The sequence below is a fragment of the Camelus ferus genome, chromosome 11 (genome assembly GCF_009834535.1).
Source record: "Camelus ferus isolate YT-003-E chromosome 11, BCGSAC_Cfer_1.0, whole genome shotgun sequence".
In the NCBI taxonomy this organism is placed as follows: Eukaryota; Metazoa; Chordata; class Mammalia; order Artiodactyla; family Camelidae; genus Camelus; species Camelus ferus.
In genome coordinates, this window is record NC_045706.1 from 13,272,985 (window position 1) to 13,291,796 (window position 18,812).

The window sequence follows — 18,812 nt, forward strand, 5'->3', positions numbered from 1 at the left end:
TCAAAACAAGTTAGTGAGTAGGGCCCCCAAGTTCTTATGTAACCTGATGACACCTGAAGCACATCTAAAATGTGTGTCGTTTCTGCTCCCACACCCTAGGTATCCTGTGCGGCTGGACCATCACTATCATAGTTAGTGCTCACCTTCGCGGTTCCACAGGCACAGCCCCTGTCTTACCTGACATCTGTGCTCGGGGAAATAGCAAATCAGCAAACCGTCCAGGACCTCAAGCTTCTCCTTCTTCATGGATGTAATTCATGCATCTGGTGAACAAAATGGACTGTCCTCTATGTTTTATATAACCGAAAGCACACTGTTCCTCCAAGAGCAACAGTTCACTGCTCAGAGGAGGTTTTTAAAGTGGTTTTCTAACTTTACACATGTTGTTGTTCTTAAATTTCAAGGTTGGTTCCAAATCAGAATTTGGAGTGAACTTAACCAGAGTGAGATACTGAGATCTTGAGAACTAAAAATTTCACTGCCTATAGCATAGAGGTTCGATTCATTAAAAATGCATACAACTTTGTACAGTGGTTTGTTGATGATCATGCTGTCACTGGAGGATACAATATGCTCATTCTTCCACTAGAGGGCAGCTAAATAAATAAATACATTAAACTCAGTAAGCAAGGCTTTCTGCAATAAAAAAGACAAGTCAAACTTTAAGAAAACATGAATTTATTAGGTACAATCAGTGTACATCATAAAAACACACAGATACCAAATTAAAGTCTTATATGGTTGGGGAGAATTATGAACATACAAGAAAATCCAAATTTTATTTTTTATTGATTGATTTCCCTATCTATCCACTCATTCATGTATACAGATCCTCACCTAATTAGTCAAAAAGGATTTCAGAATGAGAAAGCAGTCCCAATAATCATAAATATTACCTTCATTTTATAGGTGGACACGCTGGGACTCAAAGAGGAGAAATTGTTTGCCTGAGTTCACTTCATTAATTGAATCTGCAATCAGGACCAGGCCTTAGATTCTCTAATTCATAATTCCATGCTCTATCCACCACATTAAGTTTTAAGATATTTTGGAAGTTCAAAAATAAATAACCTTCAGTTTCTGAGATTTCAGAAAACATCACTTGCATTGCTGGCACAAAACAGTATGTGTCTCACATTTCATTTGTCTTCTGCTGTTTTCTTTTTCCAAGTTGTGTGTTTTGGCCTTTTTCTCTTGGTGATAACCAGTGGAATTAACAATTTCTGGCCTTGAAAAGTCCATGAGCCTTTGTTTAAGTGCTGGTGAAAGAAACCTCTGCAAGTAACACAGAAAAAATGTTGCATTTCCCCCTGCAGCTTCAGAGAAAAAGCAAATGGCATTGTGCATAATAAAAGTAAATACTGATATAATACTGTGTGAAAATAACTGTCTTCCTGTAAAAAGTCTAATTCTGATTGGTTGCCTTAGAAATGTTTTGTTGTGGAGATAAAAGTTAAATTCCTTTCTGCTCTCCAAGAGCTAGCAATGTGCATAACTTTTCATTTTAAGCCAAAAGGGAATCACTGACACTCCCCTTTTCTCACACTTGCTTGTAGTATGTGATTTGGATAGAGTTCTTATTTAAACAAAGAGCTTTTTGGTCTTGTCTCTCTCATATAAATGAATGGTGTCCAGAGGCATCACCTGCTGCCCACATGCTCTTTGAGGTTAAGAGTCAGGAAAAAAAGGTGCTTCCTTTACTTCTGAGTGGCATTCTCATCCTTCACACACTCACACTTCTCTTAAGTTATTTTAAATGTTAGGTTTGCTGTGGTTATTCCTAAGTGATGGATTGAAGTTTGGTAATTGCATCTGTCTTCATGATCCATGGGCACTGTTCTGCAGTTGACTCCGTTAGGACCACTGGACTGTGTCTTAGACAAGCCCGAGATGAGTAGATTAGTCATGCTCCAGTTGGCATCATCTTAAATCTATTGGGCATGGCCTTTGCTCCCTCTTCTTGGGACCCTCAAGGAAATTATTGCTCCTCTGGCCACAGTTGACAGTCAATAGATCTTTGATGGATAGATTTATGTGTGAATGGATGAATGAAATGTCAGTTTTGTTTTTCCAGGACCACAGGTAGTGGGAAAACAAAGTACACTGAATTCCAAAATGGAATCACTTATAACAATATACATGGTAACCACAGAATTCAGAAATGAAAAGTTACCGGTCTCTCTCTCTTATGATTCCTTTTATAGGAGATCAATAGTGAAGAGTGAAGGTCGCAGAAGTAGTTGAGTAGGCTGGCTCTCTTCTATGCTACTCTCACCCCTGCACCTGCTTCTATCACAATTCTTGTCATGAGTTACTATAATCAAGGGTGTCTGTCCTTTCCCATGCCCTCAGAAATGCTGTGTATACCTCAAGAGCAAAGACTATCTCTTGGTTTTCATATAACCTCGTGACTTAGCACAATGCATGATATACAAAGGTTACTCAATAAATGTTTCTTTAGATGAATAAATGAAAAACAGCCTATGAAAAGAAAAGAAAAACACATGACTATGTAAAGGTTAAGTGTCTGCAAAACTTGAACATTGAAAATAGGCTGCATAAGGAAGAAAGCATTTACCAAAAATTTTGGCCCATCTATATAGACATTCAGACATTCTCTAATATTGGAGTGAAATCCAGTTGAGAGACTCTGCTCTCCTGAGTATATGACTTAAATCATTTAGAGCAGAACTCTTAGAGAATCATGTGTAAAATCAAGAAGCCCATCTGGTATTATAAGTATGTATTTTGGGGAAAAAAAATAACACAACACAGCACAAAGCACACCTGTCATTTTTTATTACACACTCTGCAGAAAGCAAAGATTTACAAAATCTTTTTGACCAGAGGATATATGAAAAAAGATTGATTTTCCTAGGTGGAGGAGTAAAGACCCCAGGAGGGACATGAGATTTTTATGTTTATCTAACATGAGCTTAGGTTTTAAAAGGCTGGGAAACAATAACTTGGAATAAATTATACTGTTCCTGAGGCCCTCTGCTTGCTCTAAAGAGTTGCAGAGTCAACAAAACCTGAGGCCTTGTTAAGCAGGGTAATTTCTATTATTCACTCTGATCTAAGGAGCCTGGGGAAATAGACACACAACTCAGCCGGGTATCTGATTCTTCCTAAGCTTTTGCAGGAGCATTTATGATCCACCTCATCCAGCCCTAGGCAGAGTGCAGAGTCCAATGCCTTTTTCGTAATTGGAACTTTACTCAATTTGCTCCCTTCCTCCAGTCCTCCCAGAGCACAAACCTCTGTAAACCTTCTTCCAGGCACCTGTCTCCTCTTAGCCTGCCATTGAGCAATTAGATTCAAAGCCATCCAACATTCTATTTTACCTACAACTCAACTCCAGTTGGTACAGCCCTATCAAATGCATAAAGTGCTAGTATATACATAATTCTCTGAATAAATTTTTTTAAAAAGATCGCCAGTTAACTTGAGATCTGTAAGGTGCAGAAATTGCCCATCCTGCAGGCCAGCATGGAGTGGGGTCAATCCCACTGCTCATCAAACAGGAACCTGAATGCCTTCAAGTGTCTCAACCTAAGTACCACAGGAAAAGTGCAAGAGAGAAAGGAGCTAAATGACACCAAGGAGATTCCATCAGTTGAATATGAGAAATTTTACAGGACAAGTAACCTGGCTTATTTAACAACTGGTGTGGAAGAAGTGATGGGGGACTGTTACAGATGAAAAGAGACTTATGGACATGTTAATCAAATGCAATTTGTTGAGGGAGGGTATAGCTCAAGTGGTAGAGTGTGTGTTTAGCATGCATGAGGTCCTGGGTTCAATCCCCAGTATCTCTAAAAATAAATAAACCTAATTGCCTCCCACCAAAATAAAAAATAATTAATATAATAAATAAGTAAAATATTTTTTAAAATGCAATTTGTGGATCTTGCTTGGATCTCAATTTAAACAATCGAACTGCCAAAAGACCTTTTTACAAATAATCTGGAAAATTTAAAAACAACCTTAATGTAAGATGGTATTAAGGAATTATTGTTAATTCTTTTAGTTAACATTAAATTCATTTTAAAGTGATTATTGTTAATTTTTATAAATAGATATTATAGTTATATTCAAAAAATTTATCATATAGAGATTCATACTGATGTGTAAATGGGAAAGATAGTATTATATCTAGAATCAGGTTTAAAATACTCCAGTAAAAACAAACAAAACAAAAACAGGCAGTGTGTGTTTGTGTACACACTTATAACACAGAATTGGCAAAATCTGAAAATTATTTAACTGGCTGACAAATACTTGGGAGATGTATTTAACCAATTTCTCTGCTGCTGTGACTATTTCAAAATTTCTACAATAAAAATTAAAAAAGAAAAAATAATTTAATTTTAAACGGAAAGAGTAGGAAGTTGTTGACAACAGTGCTGAGTTCTACTGAGGGGTGGAATAGATGAGTAAAACTTCAACTTACTAACTGGCAGTCACTGGAAATCTAAATGAGAGCTGTTTGCAGGTTAGCTGGGACTAGAGGGGAATCTAGGGTTGAGAATGGCTTAAACTTAGACTTTTAAAAAGCTGATGCAATGAGAGCTTGAATGTGTAAAAGAAAGAAAATGTTACCAGTAGGACAGGAATCACAGGAAAGCTGGAGAGAGTGAGATTCAACGCACAGCGGCAAACATTGGCTTTGGACAGGAGAAGGGGCAGCTTCTCTACTAGAAAGAAAAAGGGTAGAATGGAAGCAGATGTAGGTAGTTGATATGTCTGGATCAAAAATAGGAGCAATGTGCTCTCTGATCACCTCTGTTTTCTGTATAAAGTTGGTGGAGTATTTGGGGTAGGAGATAAGAAAAAAAACAAAAGCCAAAAATAGGTAGAATTTCAGGACAGTGTTGATGACCAACTTATAGTTACACACGTCCTTTCTGTGATGTGACTATCTAAGTAGCCCTCAACTGTTGGGGTGCAGGCCTAGAGGAAGAGAAACACTGGGTGCACTTAGATTGAGGTTTAGCATTACAGGATACAAAACAAAAAAAAACCAAGACAGGGAGTTTAGGGTGTTAATAAGCATTCATACTGAACTAAAATATCATGCAACGTAAGCTGGGTATGAAAGGGAGTGAATTGGTGGGTTTCAAGGAAGTAGAAGGGTAATGGATCAGAAGTCAAAAGGAGGTCTGACAAGGTTATTCGGTCAGCCTGAAGGGGAGGCAGTTGTGGCAGGAAAGGGGAACCTCTAGGTGATGTGATGACAAGGCATGAGTATGAATGGAGGGCAGTGGGCAGGAGGGGAGGTAATGGCTCATGGGATTGGAAGTCACTTTTCAGTATAAATAGCAGTTTGCTCAAGAAGCAGAAGAGATATGTTCCCTCTATACCCATGGGAGAAAATATTTGCAAAAGATGAAACTGACAAAGGCTTGATCTCCAGAATATATAAGCAGTTCATATGACTTAACAAGAAAAAAACAAACAACCCAATCCAAAAATGGGCAGAAGACCTAGACAAGCAATTTTCCAAGGAAGAAATACAAATGATCAATAGACACATGAAAAAATGCTCAATATCACTAATTATCAGAGAAATGCAAATCAAAACTACAATGAGGTATCACCTCACACCAGCCAGAATGGCCATCATTCAAAAGTCCACAAATGACAAATGCTGGAGAGGCTGTGGAGAAAAGGGAACCCTTCTACACTGCTGGTGGGAATGCAAGATGGTGCAGCCACTGTGGAAAACAGTATGGAGATTCCTCAAAAGACTAGGAATAGACTTACCATATGACCCAGTCATCCTGCTCCTGGGCATATATCCAGAAGGAACTTTACTTCAAAAAGACACCTGCACCCCAATGTTCATAGCAGCACTATTCACAATAGCCAAGACATGGAAACAGCCTAAATGTCCATCAACAGATGACTGGATAAAGAAGATGTGGTGTATTTATACAAAGGAATACTATTCAGCCATAAAAACAACATAACGCCATTTGCAGCAACATGGATGTCCCTGGAGAATGTCATTCTAAGTGAAGTAAGCCAGAAAGAGAAAGAAAAATACCATATGAGATCACTCATATGTGGAATCTAAAAAACAAACAAACAAAAAATAAAAACCATAAATACAAAACAGAAACAGACACAGAATACAAACTTGTCATTGCCAGAGGGGAGAGAGGTGGGAAGGGACAGACTGGGAGTTCGAAATTTGTAGATACTGACAGGCATATGTAGAATAGATAAACAAGATTATACTGTATAGCACAGGGAAATAGATACAAGGTCTTGTGGTAGCTCACAGAGAAAAAGAATGTGACAATGAATATATGTATGTTCACGTGTAACTGAAAAATTGTGCTCTACACCAGAAATTGACACAACATTGTAAACTGACTATAACTCAATAATAGTAAAAAGAAGATTTTTCTTACAGTCTTCACCCCATTGTTTGCTAGTCCCAAATACTCTGCACAGTAGTGCAAGGCACTCAGAAAGGGAATTTTTTTATAGAACTTTCGTAGGCAGCAGTACACATAGAAAATGCTGTTCCCTTGAACTTTCGGATCTGCTGAGATAGCCCATGCACTATTTTTCATCCTCACAACATTCTTATTATGCAAAAAAGGGGACAGATATTAAGAACAATGGGACAGAAAGGCCATACTTTATTAACATAGGGTTCCCAGAAGTTAATTGACTCCAGTTTGTCTTTTCAAGTTTAGAAACAGCCAGCCAAAAGACCCCTTGGACAAGGAAGCAGGCCAGGACTCACAGAGCCAAATGCAGCATTTCAATCCATAATTCTTCCTCCCAGTGGGCACGCCCCTCCTAAAGGAAGAAGGGCTGAGCCGACAGCAGCGCAGGCTCGGGGCACTGCTCTAACTGGTGGTTCTCCTCCCTCAGAGCCATGAGCTGGCTCCACTGTCAGGCTGCTCAGCAGTAGTGGTGTGGCGACACAGTTACTCAGCAGGGCTCATATCCTCCCACTGGGGCTGCTCATGGCCACCCAGCTCCTGGGCTGGCTTGGGCCTCGGGTTGATATGCTACTAGGGAGGCAGGACACTCAGATGGATCACGCCAAACGTGTCTTTCTCTCCTCTCCTCCTTCCACCAAGCCCTGTGCTCCAAACAACCTTCTACCTCCTCCGCACACAATGGGAAAGTCACCCCATTTTGTTCTCTGCTTTCTGCAATGACTCAAGTTCATGTCCACCTGTTGGTCTCTTTAGGTTCAGTTGGCAGTGAGGCACCAAGGAGAATCAAGAAACCCCCTGCAGAATATCTATCATCACTTCTTTTCAACAATATTTATAGCACAGTGCCATGGGCCAAACACTGAGCCCAGTGATATTAAACAGAGCAAATAAAAACACTCTTATTTTCACTGGATGAGGACAACTGAATTAGAAGAAATTGAAGCAAAATAAAAGAAAAAACACAACTGACACATTTAAATATTACAATATTGTTATTATAAAGACAAAGAGTTAAATGCTTACAAATGAAATGCTGCCTTTAGGCTAAATACAAATTTGCAACAGGACCTTCAGGGCCCAGGGAGATAAAGTGAGTCTCCTGCAGCAGGGGGCTTTTAGAAGAAGTGGGTGGTGATCCTTAGGGCCCACTGCTAACTGATGCTCACATCACAGATGAGCTCTCAAATCTCTCTTACCTCACACACCCCCCGAAGACCAAGGGACACCCTGGAAATACTGATGTGCTCTCATTAGTTTTCATTATTAATCGATAGATGTTATCAACCCACAGGGTTATAATCTACTATATATTATGAACTACTGACATAACTTGTCTTGGCAAGACTTAACAACATAGTAAATATTCTTCAAATCATTTTAGAAGAATGATTAATCCACCTGGAAATACTCTAAAAGGTACTTCAAACACTCAACCAGACAGAGGCTCATTTTCACTGATGAGCTGACACTACACTTGCATCAGTTCCTCTTATTCAGGGGAATTCCAACCCAGCTCTGTTTTGTCACTGATACCCAGAATCCTACAGATCATGTACTGTACTCTGCCCCAGGGCGTAGTCTGTTTTTAAGGCACATAGAGAAGTTTATTAGAAAAACATTCTATAAAGAAAAAAGGCAACTGTACCTTTCTATCTCATTTACAAGGGCCAAGTTTGGTCTGGACACCAGCTGGAAAGAGATTAATTTTTCCATTGCCCCCATTAAATAAATCCATCAAGGGATTAGCATGGTTTCAGGATCTGAGCAATATCAGGTCCCATAATGTTCTGGCTACAGAAGGTAGATCTGAAAATTTTAAAAGGGGAAAAAGAGGATATTAATACGATTCCAGGGTGTGTGGGGGGGAGACATTGGTAGATCTTTTAATTTAATGAGTAGTTATTATTTTATAAACACTTTTATAAATAAAATATCGATTTTGTTTTTCTTAATTATAAAATTTCAAGATGTATGAATTTTTATACTAGTGACAAATTTTAAATTATATATGGGTTTCAAGTAGTTTATAAAATTTAAACTATGTTTGAAAATGCAAAGGAAAAAGGAAGACTTACTTATATGCATATTTTCCAGATATATCTGTCACCATTTCTGCTCCCAACTTATTCTGAGAACGTCCAAATGAATGTTCCTTCCAAAGGAACTGAATACTTGTTATGTTTCCAATGTTAATGTCTGCATCAATTAAATTTGTGTAAGTCATGCCTGGCTTAAGTGTTCCACTGTAAACAGAAAAGAAAATAAGACTCACAAGCTTGCACTGGGTATGCACTTCACAATGCTGAAGTGAAAGACAACATCTCTGTGTGTGTACCATGGAAGAGAAAGTTGTATCTCCTTGGCATTTGCTTATAGGAGATTTATTCTTTCCACTGACATTGGTCAGCATCTCAGAATAGCATGGTTTTGCAGCTTGAAAGAAGGGTGAGGTAAATGGGAAGCTTGACTAGCTGATTTTTAGGGGATGCCTACAGATACTTACCTTGATGAGTTCTCCATAATGAAAGATCTGGTCTTGGTTTTGTAGTATCAGACATTAGATTTTACTGACACCAGGAAATGATCAAACTGTCAATGATGGACTCAATTCACATAAAACTGATATAAAAACGAGAAGCCTATTTATCAGCTCACAATGGTGAAAAAACATTTCCTTTTTACGAACCAAAATGTTCTCCTACTCTTTCCCCAGTACCCTCTTTTTCTGAATAAAAGGAATTGGGGGAAGAAAAAAAGGAACTGGGTAACTCAAATGATGATCAAAAGATGTTTTCGTGAGCATGGCAATAGAGCAAAGAGAAGTGAATTATCTTGAGGCATAAGGTGTATTTTATGCAAGCCAAAATTAGACCAGATGAGATTTCTTTATTCCTGCTATTTCTTATTCCTTTGTTAATATATCATCTGTCTCCTCTAACTGGAAGATAAGCTCCATGAGAGAAGGACCTATCTGTCTTCCTAGCAATTAGAACAATTCCTGGTATACAACAGGCATTTAAATATTTGCTGAATGAATGAATGAATGTTGCTATTCTTAGGGCCTGTCTTATTCCATTACATGTAGAATTAGTTGATTTAATTACCAGAAGACAGCTGTTCTTCCAGGTTATTAAGGGTAATCTCCCCGTTGCTACGTGAACTGTTGTCACTCAGTGCACACGCAGTGCAGCCCTGCGTGACAGTGTTACTGGAAGCCCAAATAACTAAAGTACAATCTACAGAGAAGCCACACTCTCAAAGCCTGGCTGAAGACTAGGAATAGACTAGCATACTAGCTCCCTTAGCGGACTTCATTTCAAGATGAGACATCTACTGTGGACCTGAAATGCTTAATTATTCCTAAAAAAGAAGATTGGATAACTATGCAAGGACATTACAAACAGCTTCTTTAGACATTAGCCAAAGAAGCAGAGAGATGTCAAAACATTCTCACAAATCTTAGAAGGGTCAGGAGCTGCGCATTCATTCCCACCTGCCCCAGGTCAGCTGCCTTTGTGCAGGACACAAACAACAAGCAGGCCTCACTGTGGGCCTCAGAGCCATAGACACAAGATGGTGTTGAACTATTCTCAGGGGAATAGCTTACTGGAGACATGACAGGTAAGTGGACATGAGACGTGCTAAGACAGGGAAGGGTATTTGGAACATGGAACAGCATGGTAAAGTCAGGGAGGAAAGGGTAAGATTCAGTCAATGTTGGGTGATGCAATCATAGTAACCTGCCTGAGCTAAAAGTGAACAAAGCCAAATGGTGGGTGCCACGTCTAGAAAGGCTGGCTGGACTTTGCGCATGAGCCAGGATCCAGATCTTCACTGACTGAACTCGTCTGTCTTCACAGGCAGCTGCACCAAGGCAAGATGATGAGTGCAAATGCTGCCAGAGTGATTCATATAATGCATCCCTCAACTGACAAACTAACCATAAAATCTCTGCTCTTCGTAACTCTTCCCAGTATTTGAAGATGATGTAAATCACAGAGGCAAAACATCTAATCCATTCATCAATTTGCAAAATGGTAACATCTAATTAGCACGTATAATGTTAATTCTGAAATAAATGGCAGAATTAAGCAACAGAAGTGAAAGATGTCAATACAAAAATGCTAAATCTGATCAAAGGAAAGATTAAGGAAAACTCATGACGGGGGACTTTAGCCTAAGATGCACAGTATTCTCTACTGAATTATTCCTACCTTTGACTTTTCCAACACATATCCTAAATCTGTGGGTACTACTTAGAAAGCTTATTAGAAATTTGGCAATTTATATAAATGTCTTATTTCATATGGAATCTATTCAAATAAAGACATATGCCCAAATTCATATAGCATTAATGGACTGGATTAAAAATATATCTTGTTTCTTGTCAATTTTTTTCTACTTGCTTTATTATATAGATTCATATTTTCATGTCCTAACATTTTCTGTTTGTGACTGGAACAGCAGAGAAAATAGATATGATTTCTATTTTATATTTGGAAAACATAAAGTAGAAAGAAAAGTTAACTGTAACATGATAGCTGGTGGTATTGTAGGAAAAGAAAGGGCTGAGCCTTACTGAGCCAGACAAACTGAGCGCCCAGCACTGTTACCTACCAGGCCCTTGTCTCTGCCTACCTGGCAACCTCAAACTCCTCTGTTTTCCCAGTGGTTCCACCTACACGGAGAAATATACTTCCTTGAGTGACATTGTTTCCATCGAGTTTGACAGACAGTTTGTGCCTCCAACCTGGAAATAGAGAGAGAGAGAGAGAGAGAGAGAGAGGGAGGGAGGGAGAGAGAAGGATTAAAAACAAGTGAAAAGCATGACATCCTGGCTACTTTAATGTAAATACAACTTTCAGGGTTAAAGTGGATCAGGGCTATTCATGTTCATGAAAAAAATACAACTTCATATAGCTCGAGTGAATTTGGTGAGAAACTACATTTCAAAAAACATATAAATGTTCACATTTTGATTTTGCAAAAGTAAATAGTTTAATAGTATCTTTAGAGAAAATTCTTTAATTTTCCAGACATGTTTATAACTTAAAAAAAATGCATGTCTTCTTTCATTCAAATTTGTATTCTGTGGCATTTATACTTCCCATAGCCAAGTTTTAATGTGCCGTAGTTTGACAACTAATCCAGAAAACATTTAGAAAGCCAACTGAGCAATGTCTGTACTTTTAAAATGATTTAGTGGCAAAGTGAATTGTCCTTTCCTCTCCCGCAGAGATATGTGCTAGGAATACTCAGTTAACACAGGTCTGGGTCAGCACAAAGCCTGCCAGTAGGATAGATCCCTTGCAAATGGTCAAGTGTAACTTAAAAAAAAAAATCTAGAGCTAAACAGCCCTTTCATTCTGAATTCTGGAATTGTTGCATGCTTAGTAACACATTGAAAAAAATGTAATTCTTCATAAAATTGTTTGAAAAGCATCTGAAAAGGAGAAAATCTACCAAAGAGAATTTTCAGTTCATGAGTTAATCATTGCCGAAGAGATCTCTATCCCTCCTCAGCCCATTTCACTGCAAATGGTTTCCACCATCACACCTTCACTGAACTCACTCTCCTCAAGCACACCAGTGACAGCACTCTCCGGAGGCTGAGACCCCTATCTCTAACTGCACACTCCCGAGTCCTCCTGGCATCTCAGACCTAACATGTTAGAAACTGAGTCATCAACTTCCTCCCAACCAGCCTCTCTGCCTGTGTTAACCAAGTTCAGCGAATGGCACATCACCCACCCAGCCAGAATCACCCTTGACTTCTCCATTTTCTGCATCCCTCAAATCCATTCACCAAGCTACTTTTTGCTTGTCCCTTCTAACTATCTCTGTAATCTCCCCACTTCTCTCTACCTTTCTACCTGGACTGTTGCCAACAACTGTTTTTTTTCCTCCCAGCTTTACTGAGATATAGTTTACATACAATGAGACACTGTGTAAGTTTAAAGTGTATAACTTGATGACTTGATATACATATACTGCAAATTGATTACCACAATAAGACCAGTTACACATCCATCATTTCACAGAGCAGTGAGGCAGCAGCTGTTTCAACAGGTCAGTGTGCTCTCATCTTGTCCCCTCTCTGATCCATGAGTGACTTTTCTGAAAAACCAATCTGATCATCTTAATACCCTTCAGCGGCTTTTCATTAGCCCGAAGAGAAAGCCCAAACTTCCCGCAGAGCACCTACTTTGGTTATTCAACCCCATTGTCCTCTCCCCCTTGTCTCACATGACTCTCCTCCTGGTGGTACAAACCCAGCAGGGGGCTCTTCTTTCAGTTCCAGCTCTGTCTTGTCGCCAGGCATTTTCATAAACAGTTCCTTCTGCCTGGAAGACTCCATTTCTCTCTCTTACTCACCTTTTAGCAGTCAGCTTAGAAATCACCTTCCCTCAGAAGGAGCCTCTGACCTGGTTGTGGAAGTTCCTCCTTTGAATGTCTTCCAGTGGAAAGTTTATTACTCAAGACTGACACTGAGATTTTGTTTGCTTTCCCTCTGGTCTCAACTCTCTGTATTGCTCTTCACTGCATCCTCAGGGGCTGGCCCAATACCCAGTTATTTAGTAGACACTCAGTAAAAACTGTTGAATTTTTAAAGATAAGTACCTTAAAGCATTATAATAAAATTTGGCTACAATACTTACGGGCAAATGGGGAAAAAGTCCCTGTGTTTAAAAAATAATATGCTCTATTAGGCCTCATAGTTTTGAGGTGAAATCTATCAGCAAAGTGACCCATGGTTGGGCAACCTTCCTTGGGACAACGGAAGCAATTTCCCTGGTGATAGAAAATAATTAGAAGCATAATTAGAAAGTCTTGACCTTCCATAGACTCAGGACATATCATTAAACTATAATAAATCTTTGGAATCTAAATAAAGTATATGCATTTAAAAATGACTCAAATGCCTAACAGACCACTCTGCCTGTTTTCAAAAACAAAACACAATAAAGCAAAAACAACTAAGGGAAAAGAAAAAGGGGCTATTAGAAAAATGAGTAAATGGTATGAATAGACAATCCATAGAAATTCAAACAGTTAATAACTATGTAAAAAGATGCTCAGTCTTACTAGTTGTCAGAAATGTGCTAATTAAAACAACATACAATTTCATACTCAGCAGATTTGCAAAAATTAAAACAACTGGCAATACCAAGTTTTGGTGAAGACACAGAGTAGGGGATTCTCGTTTACTTCTTATGGGAATATAAATTGACAGACATTGCAGACAGCCATTTGGTAATGTCTAATAAAGAAGGAAATGCACATATACTTTGACAACTTCACTTCTATTCTATGCCATAAAGAAATTTCTACACAAGTACATAAGGAGACAAGCAGAGTTATTTATTGCAAAATTGCTTTTAAAAACAAAAACTGAAACAATAAAAACGCACATTTGTAGGGGAATGAATAAAACAATTGTGAATGATTCTTACCCAATAAATACATTAGATCTATATACATCAAAGTAGATATTAAATTTATAAAATTTAATTTAAAAAGAAGCAAATCCAGAAAGACGCTTACAGTATGATGCTATTTATTTGGTCCGTATATTGATTTGCTTCAAACTCCTCGTTAGGGGAAAGCATGAAGGGAATATAAGGTACTTCAATTTTATCTGGATGAATTAAAATCTAAAGCAAAACTAACAAAATATTAATAAAAAAATCTGGGTAGGAGTGTTTGAGTATTTGCTATTTTAGGTTTTGAACTTTTAGATTTATAAACCGGACATTTAGGCTAGAACTATAGCAAAACATCCCATTTAAAATCCCATTTTTAATGAAGGAAAACACTAACAAAAATAGCAAGGGCTCATATTTATTAAGTGCTTACCATGTGCAAGGCACTGTTCTAAGCATTTTATATGCATTTAAGTCAACTAATCCTCACAAAGTCCCTTATTGTTATAATGCTTTTAGTCTCCTTATTTGACAGATGAGGAAACAGAAGCACCGAGAAGTAAACAATTTGTCCAATGTTGCACGTCTAGCAAGTGATGGAGCAAGAATGTGAACTCCTGGCACTAAAATCCCTCCTTATTTTATTTCATTTCATCTCATTTTTATGACTGTTTGGGTAAAAGTACAATGAAACACTTTAAGGAAATTGACTCGATGTTCTCTAGTTTGTAGCCATAATTAGCGTCTATGTGGTTTTGGAGCTTATGGTTCTTCAGTCTGGGAGATTGAACTCCACACTAACTCTGAATACACCATGACTCTGAGAACCTGCTTCTACCTGCCTCGGTACCGTAAATGTCAGGATCCCTTTGGCCACTCGGAGCAGCATCTGGGGTTGGAAGGAGGAGGAGGTGGGGAGAAAGAGGTTTTGGGGGAATGCCAGTGCTTAGCTGGCAAGCTTTCGGAGAACTGCAGTTCACCAGCCAGGTTATGAATTAGGACAACTGACTCAGGAACCTGAGAAGACGGCCTGAGGGCACCCACTCATCTTGCTCTGGAACATGAGGGAAACGCCTATTCCTGTCCCAAAACTGCACTTATTCACAAAACGCTACTACTTCCAATGCACTTCAGCTGGAAACCCCACATTTTTCTACCCTGATAAGGCATTAGGCATTAGGTCTCTGCAGCACAAGTAGGAAAGTCTTTCTATTCCCCATAAAAAATAGATTTTTTTCTCCCTTTCATAGTGATAACTAAATGAAAAATATGGTCAGTGCAGATCTGGCACTACGTGCTTTATGACTCAAGCAAAATCAGATTTGGTATTTTGTAATATATTGATCTGCATGGAACTCCTGTGAGCTCTCTATGCCTCAGTTCTGCTCTGTATAAATAATTAAATTTTAATAAAATATTTTTCATGTTCCAAGTAAATAGTAATATGTTTGATTGTAGCTATTGATTGGTTCAGCCTTCTCAGGGCATCTTTGAGAATGACATTTAAAATACATACACACAAAAATTTTTGCCCTGGACTTGTGCCTGTTACATAGTAGCATTTAATTACTGCATAACAAATGGCCAAAAAAGCAAAATTGGATATAATCTTCAAAAGAGCTGAAACAACCAGAATACAAATAGCTAGTTTAGTTATTTAAGCCCTTCAGCAGGGCCAGCTACTGTTCAGTACTCAGCACAGAAAGAATCTATTATTTCCCAAAATGGCAGATGCATTTTTTCCCATATACTCAAAGCTTTAATTTTTAGTTGGCTGATCATGCTTCAAAAAATGACTTGCTAATTAAATTTAATGGCAAAATGCTTTACTTACTGCGTTAAAAGATTTGTAGGACCTACAAGGATAAGCAACAAATGCATCAGGATTGAGAATGCTTTCAGTATAAAAGTGATGACTTCGGGCATGGTTGCACTCAAAGAAGGAAGACACTTCTGTGGAAAGAATTTCCAATTAACTGATAGCAATGAACTGACTAACTGATAACTGACAGTATGAACCATTTCTTAGAAAAAGTAACTTTAAATGTCAGTTTCCTGACTTGGGTCAAGGTCACCAGACCTTGCGTGTAGACTTGGATATCGTACAGTATTTATCAATATTATATATCATTTTCTTGTACCAAAGAATTCTTTGTGTGAATTTAAAGGAACATTTAAGCTGGGTAAATAAACATATGCAAATGTAGGTGGCTATGCTTTGACACTAATGTCCCTAACACTTCCCAGATCTCTGACATAAGCACTTAGAGCTATATCACTATGCACAGAGCATCTCCGCTTCAGACTAATTAGTTCTGTCTCCCTGTTTATTCAGTAACGACTCCTCCCTCCTGTTCAATCACAAATAGCCAGCAACATTAACCAGTGCACACCTTCAGCTGAGCTTCAAGGTGTGACAGGTGGGAGGTACTGTAAAGAATGCTAAAGACAAATTAGTTTTGTCATTGACGGGCATAACATTGTCACTAATAGTTGGGATTACTACAATAATAAACAAGAAATCTAAGTATATTTGTGCATTCTGAAATTATAGCATTCTAGTCATTTACCTTATGTAACAGTCTTTGACTTTACATAACATTTTTACTGTATGGCATGGACTATTCTCCCAATGACCTACCCAGCTTGGCTAGCTTTTGAGAAACCAGGTTTTAGTATATGTGGTAAATCACTTAAATACAATAGTGGCCTCCAAAGAATCACCCCTTCTTAGGGCCTCACCCTTTTGCAATATCATGTTACCATTCTTACTTTTTCTTTTCTTTTCTTTTTCACCCTTCTGGATTCCAGGCTAGTCTTGTGACTTCTTTGACCAATGGAATGTGGAGGAACTGACACTGTGCAAGTTCCAGGCCTTGGTCTTCTGAGACCTTCCAGCATCTACTCTTGTTCTCTTGGAACTCAGCCTTCATGTTAAGAAAGCTAGATGAACTGGCTGGGAAGAGAAGCTCTGAAGGATAACAGACCACTTAGAGAGGAGAACTGGTACCAAGACCGCAGACGTGGAAAGTCATCTTGGACCTTCCCACCCAGCTTAGCCCTCAGGTGGATGTAATCACATAAAGTAGCCCAGTGGCCACATCACAAAGGAGAATCTCGACAGAACTGTGCCTGAATCTTGAGCCTCAGAACCATGGGCAATAAAATCACTGTTCTTTTAAGCCACTGTGGTTTGTTATGCAATATAACTGAGACAGCATCATTTCAGAAATGCAACACAGTCAGCAGAGACCAAGAACTGGCATTGTTTTTTTAAAAGAAGGACTTCTCTCACATCAGGTTTCTTTATATACAGATTTATATTCATTGTTAATTGTGATTTAGACAAGATGGTTTATTAGAATATGGGGAACTATGAATTTTAAAAGTAAATGGTTTCTTAGTAATAAATATAATGTAAAATGGAATATCTTGAAGCTTAAAACTCATCTAAAGATTTAACATAAATGATAAATGTGCTTTTAATCCAATAACGTTGTAAGAATTATAATGCCTCAAAGTGGTAGCTTTTGATAAATGTATGTTTTATTTGAATTCATTCTTTTATAGAATTTCAAGTGCTCAGTGTAGAACACTTAATATAGTTATGTAAAGGAGTCTTACGATCTATATTTCACCTTAATAGAAATAATTTTAAATCATAATATGGTAAATAATATGAGAGGTTAAATTTTATAATAAGCCTTTTTTGAATGAGTTTTGCTTATCTGCCCTAGGTGAAATTGGCTTTAATTCTCATTTTGAGTATCTGTAGATCCACCAGGTTTTTTAAAGTAGTCTTTGCAGATAGATATTTCTAATTACATTTACTCTTTCAGAAGAGACATTAAAACTTTATAATTTATCTCTAGTGAAGAGGAAATTCAAGTTACTCTCAATGTCATGATCTGTGTCTCTTTCCTCTAAAATAGCCAATAGAAGATCAAATAATTACATCATCTAGATCTGACCACATGGGATCAGGTGGTGGGATATTTAGAATCATCCAGATGTTTATTACCGTATCATGATATATTATATTACTGTGCATTATTATATATTACAAATGATGTATTTCATTATTTACACGATGATGATGTTTAGAGACAGGGAGGAATGGAATTCCCAAATAACTTTTTCCTGTCTTATAACTAAATACCTTATTATTATTACTGGAAATCACTAAGAAAAGGTTAGATACTATTATGTAATTTGTGATTAATTTAATTTGTGATCCAGACTGATTCTGTTAAAAAGTCAAACCATGTCTCTCTTCTGCTGACAATCCTCCCAGGGCTCCCCTCCCATCTCACTTGAGTAAAAGCTGAAACCTTTACTACAGTCCATGACGCCCTGTATTATCTCCCTCTGTCTTGCTCCTTCTCTAACCTCATGCCCTGCTACTCTCCTCTTTTTCACTTTACTCCAGCCACAACAGGCTCCTCACTGCCATGAACTTTGCAGGCTTTTGCCCCAGGCCTTTTGCACCTGCTATCCCAATCCCTTAGCCTGGAATGCCTTTTCCACAGGTGTCCGAATGGCTAATTCTAATTTAGGTCACCTTTTTGGTAAAAACTTCCCGGCCACTCCATCAAAAATCTCCTCCCCCTACTTCACCCTCACTGTCAACAACACATCATATTCCCATTACATGCTTTGTTTTGTCTCCTTAACACTTATTCTACTGTTGTTTTCCCAGTAAATTAGAATATTAGCTCCATCAGGGGGGGATTTTTGTCTTTTGTATACATTCCTATATTTGCTGCTCCCAGAATAATGTATGGCACACAGTAATTACTCAGTCCATATCTGTTGGAGGAATGAACACATCCTCCCTGTTCATACTGAGTGACCACAACATGCTAGACATTCTGCTAGACCCTGGAGACAGAAAGGTAACCAAGATGTGGACCCTGACCTTGCA

General features: G+C 38.2%; 1 protein-coding gene across 4 annotated transcripts in view; it reads right to left on the bottom strand.

The window, feature by feature from the left end:
- Positions 1–653: 653 nt before the first annotated feature.
- The window catches only part of PNLIPRP3 (pancreatic lipase related protein 3), a 41,916-nt gene continuing 23,757 nt past the window's right edge, over positions 654–18,812 (bottom strand). For 2 of the 4 annotated variants that reach the window (XM_006183480.3, XM_032490823.1), the window contains exons 9-13: positions 15,723–15,841; positions 13,124–13,256; positions 11,103–11,214; positions 8,540–8,707; positions 7,438–8,270 (exon numbers count right to left, since the gene is read on the bottom strand). In XM_006183480.3, coding sequence (XP_006183542.1) covers positions 8,207–8,270; positions 8,540–8,707; positions 11,103–11,214; positions 13,124–13,256; positions 15,723–15,841 — 596 coding nt within the window. In that variant the 3' untranslated portion in view covers positions 7,438–8,206. Of the gene's footprint in view, positions 1,276–1,296; positions 2,482–7,437; positions 8,271–8,539; positions 8,708–11,102; positions 11,215–13,123; positions 13,257–15,722; positions 15,842–18,812 lie in introns of those variants that run through there. The other 2 variants (XR_004323778.1, XR_004323779.1) reach the window with 2 other exon arrangements.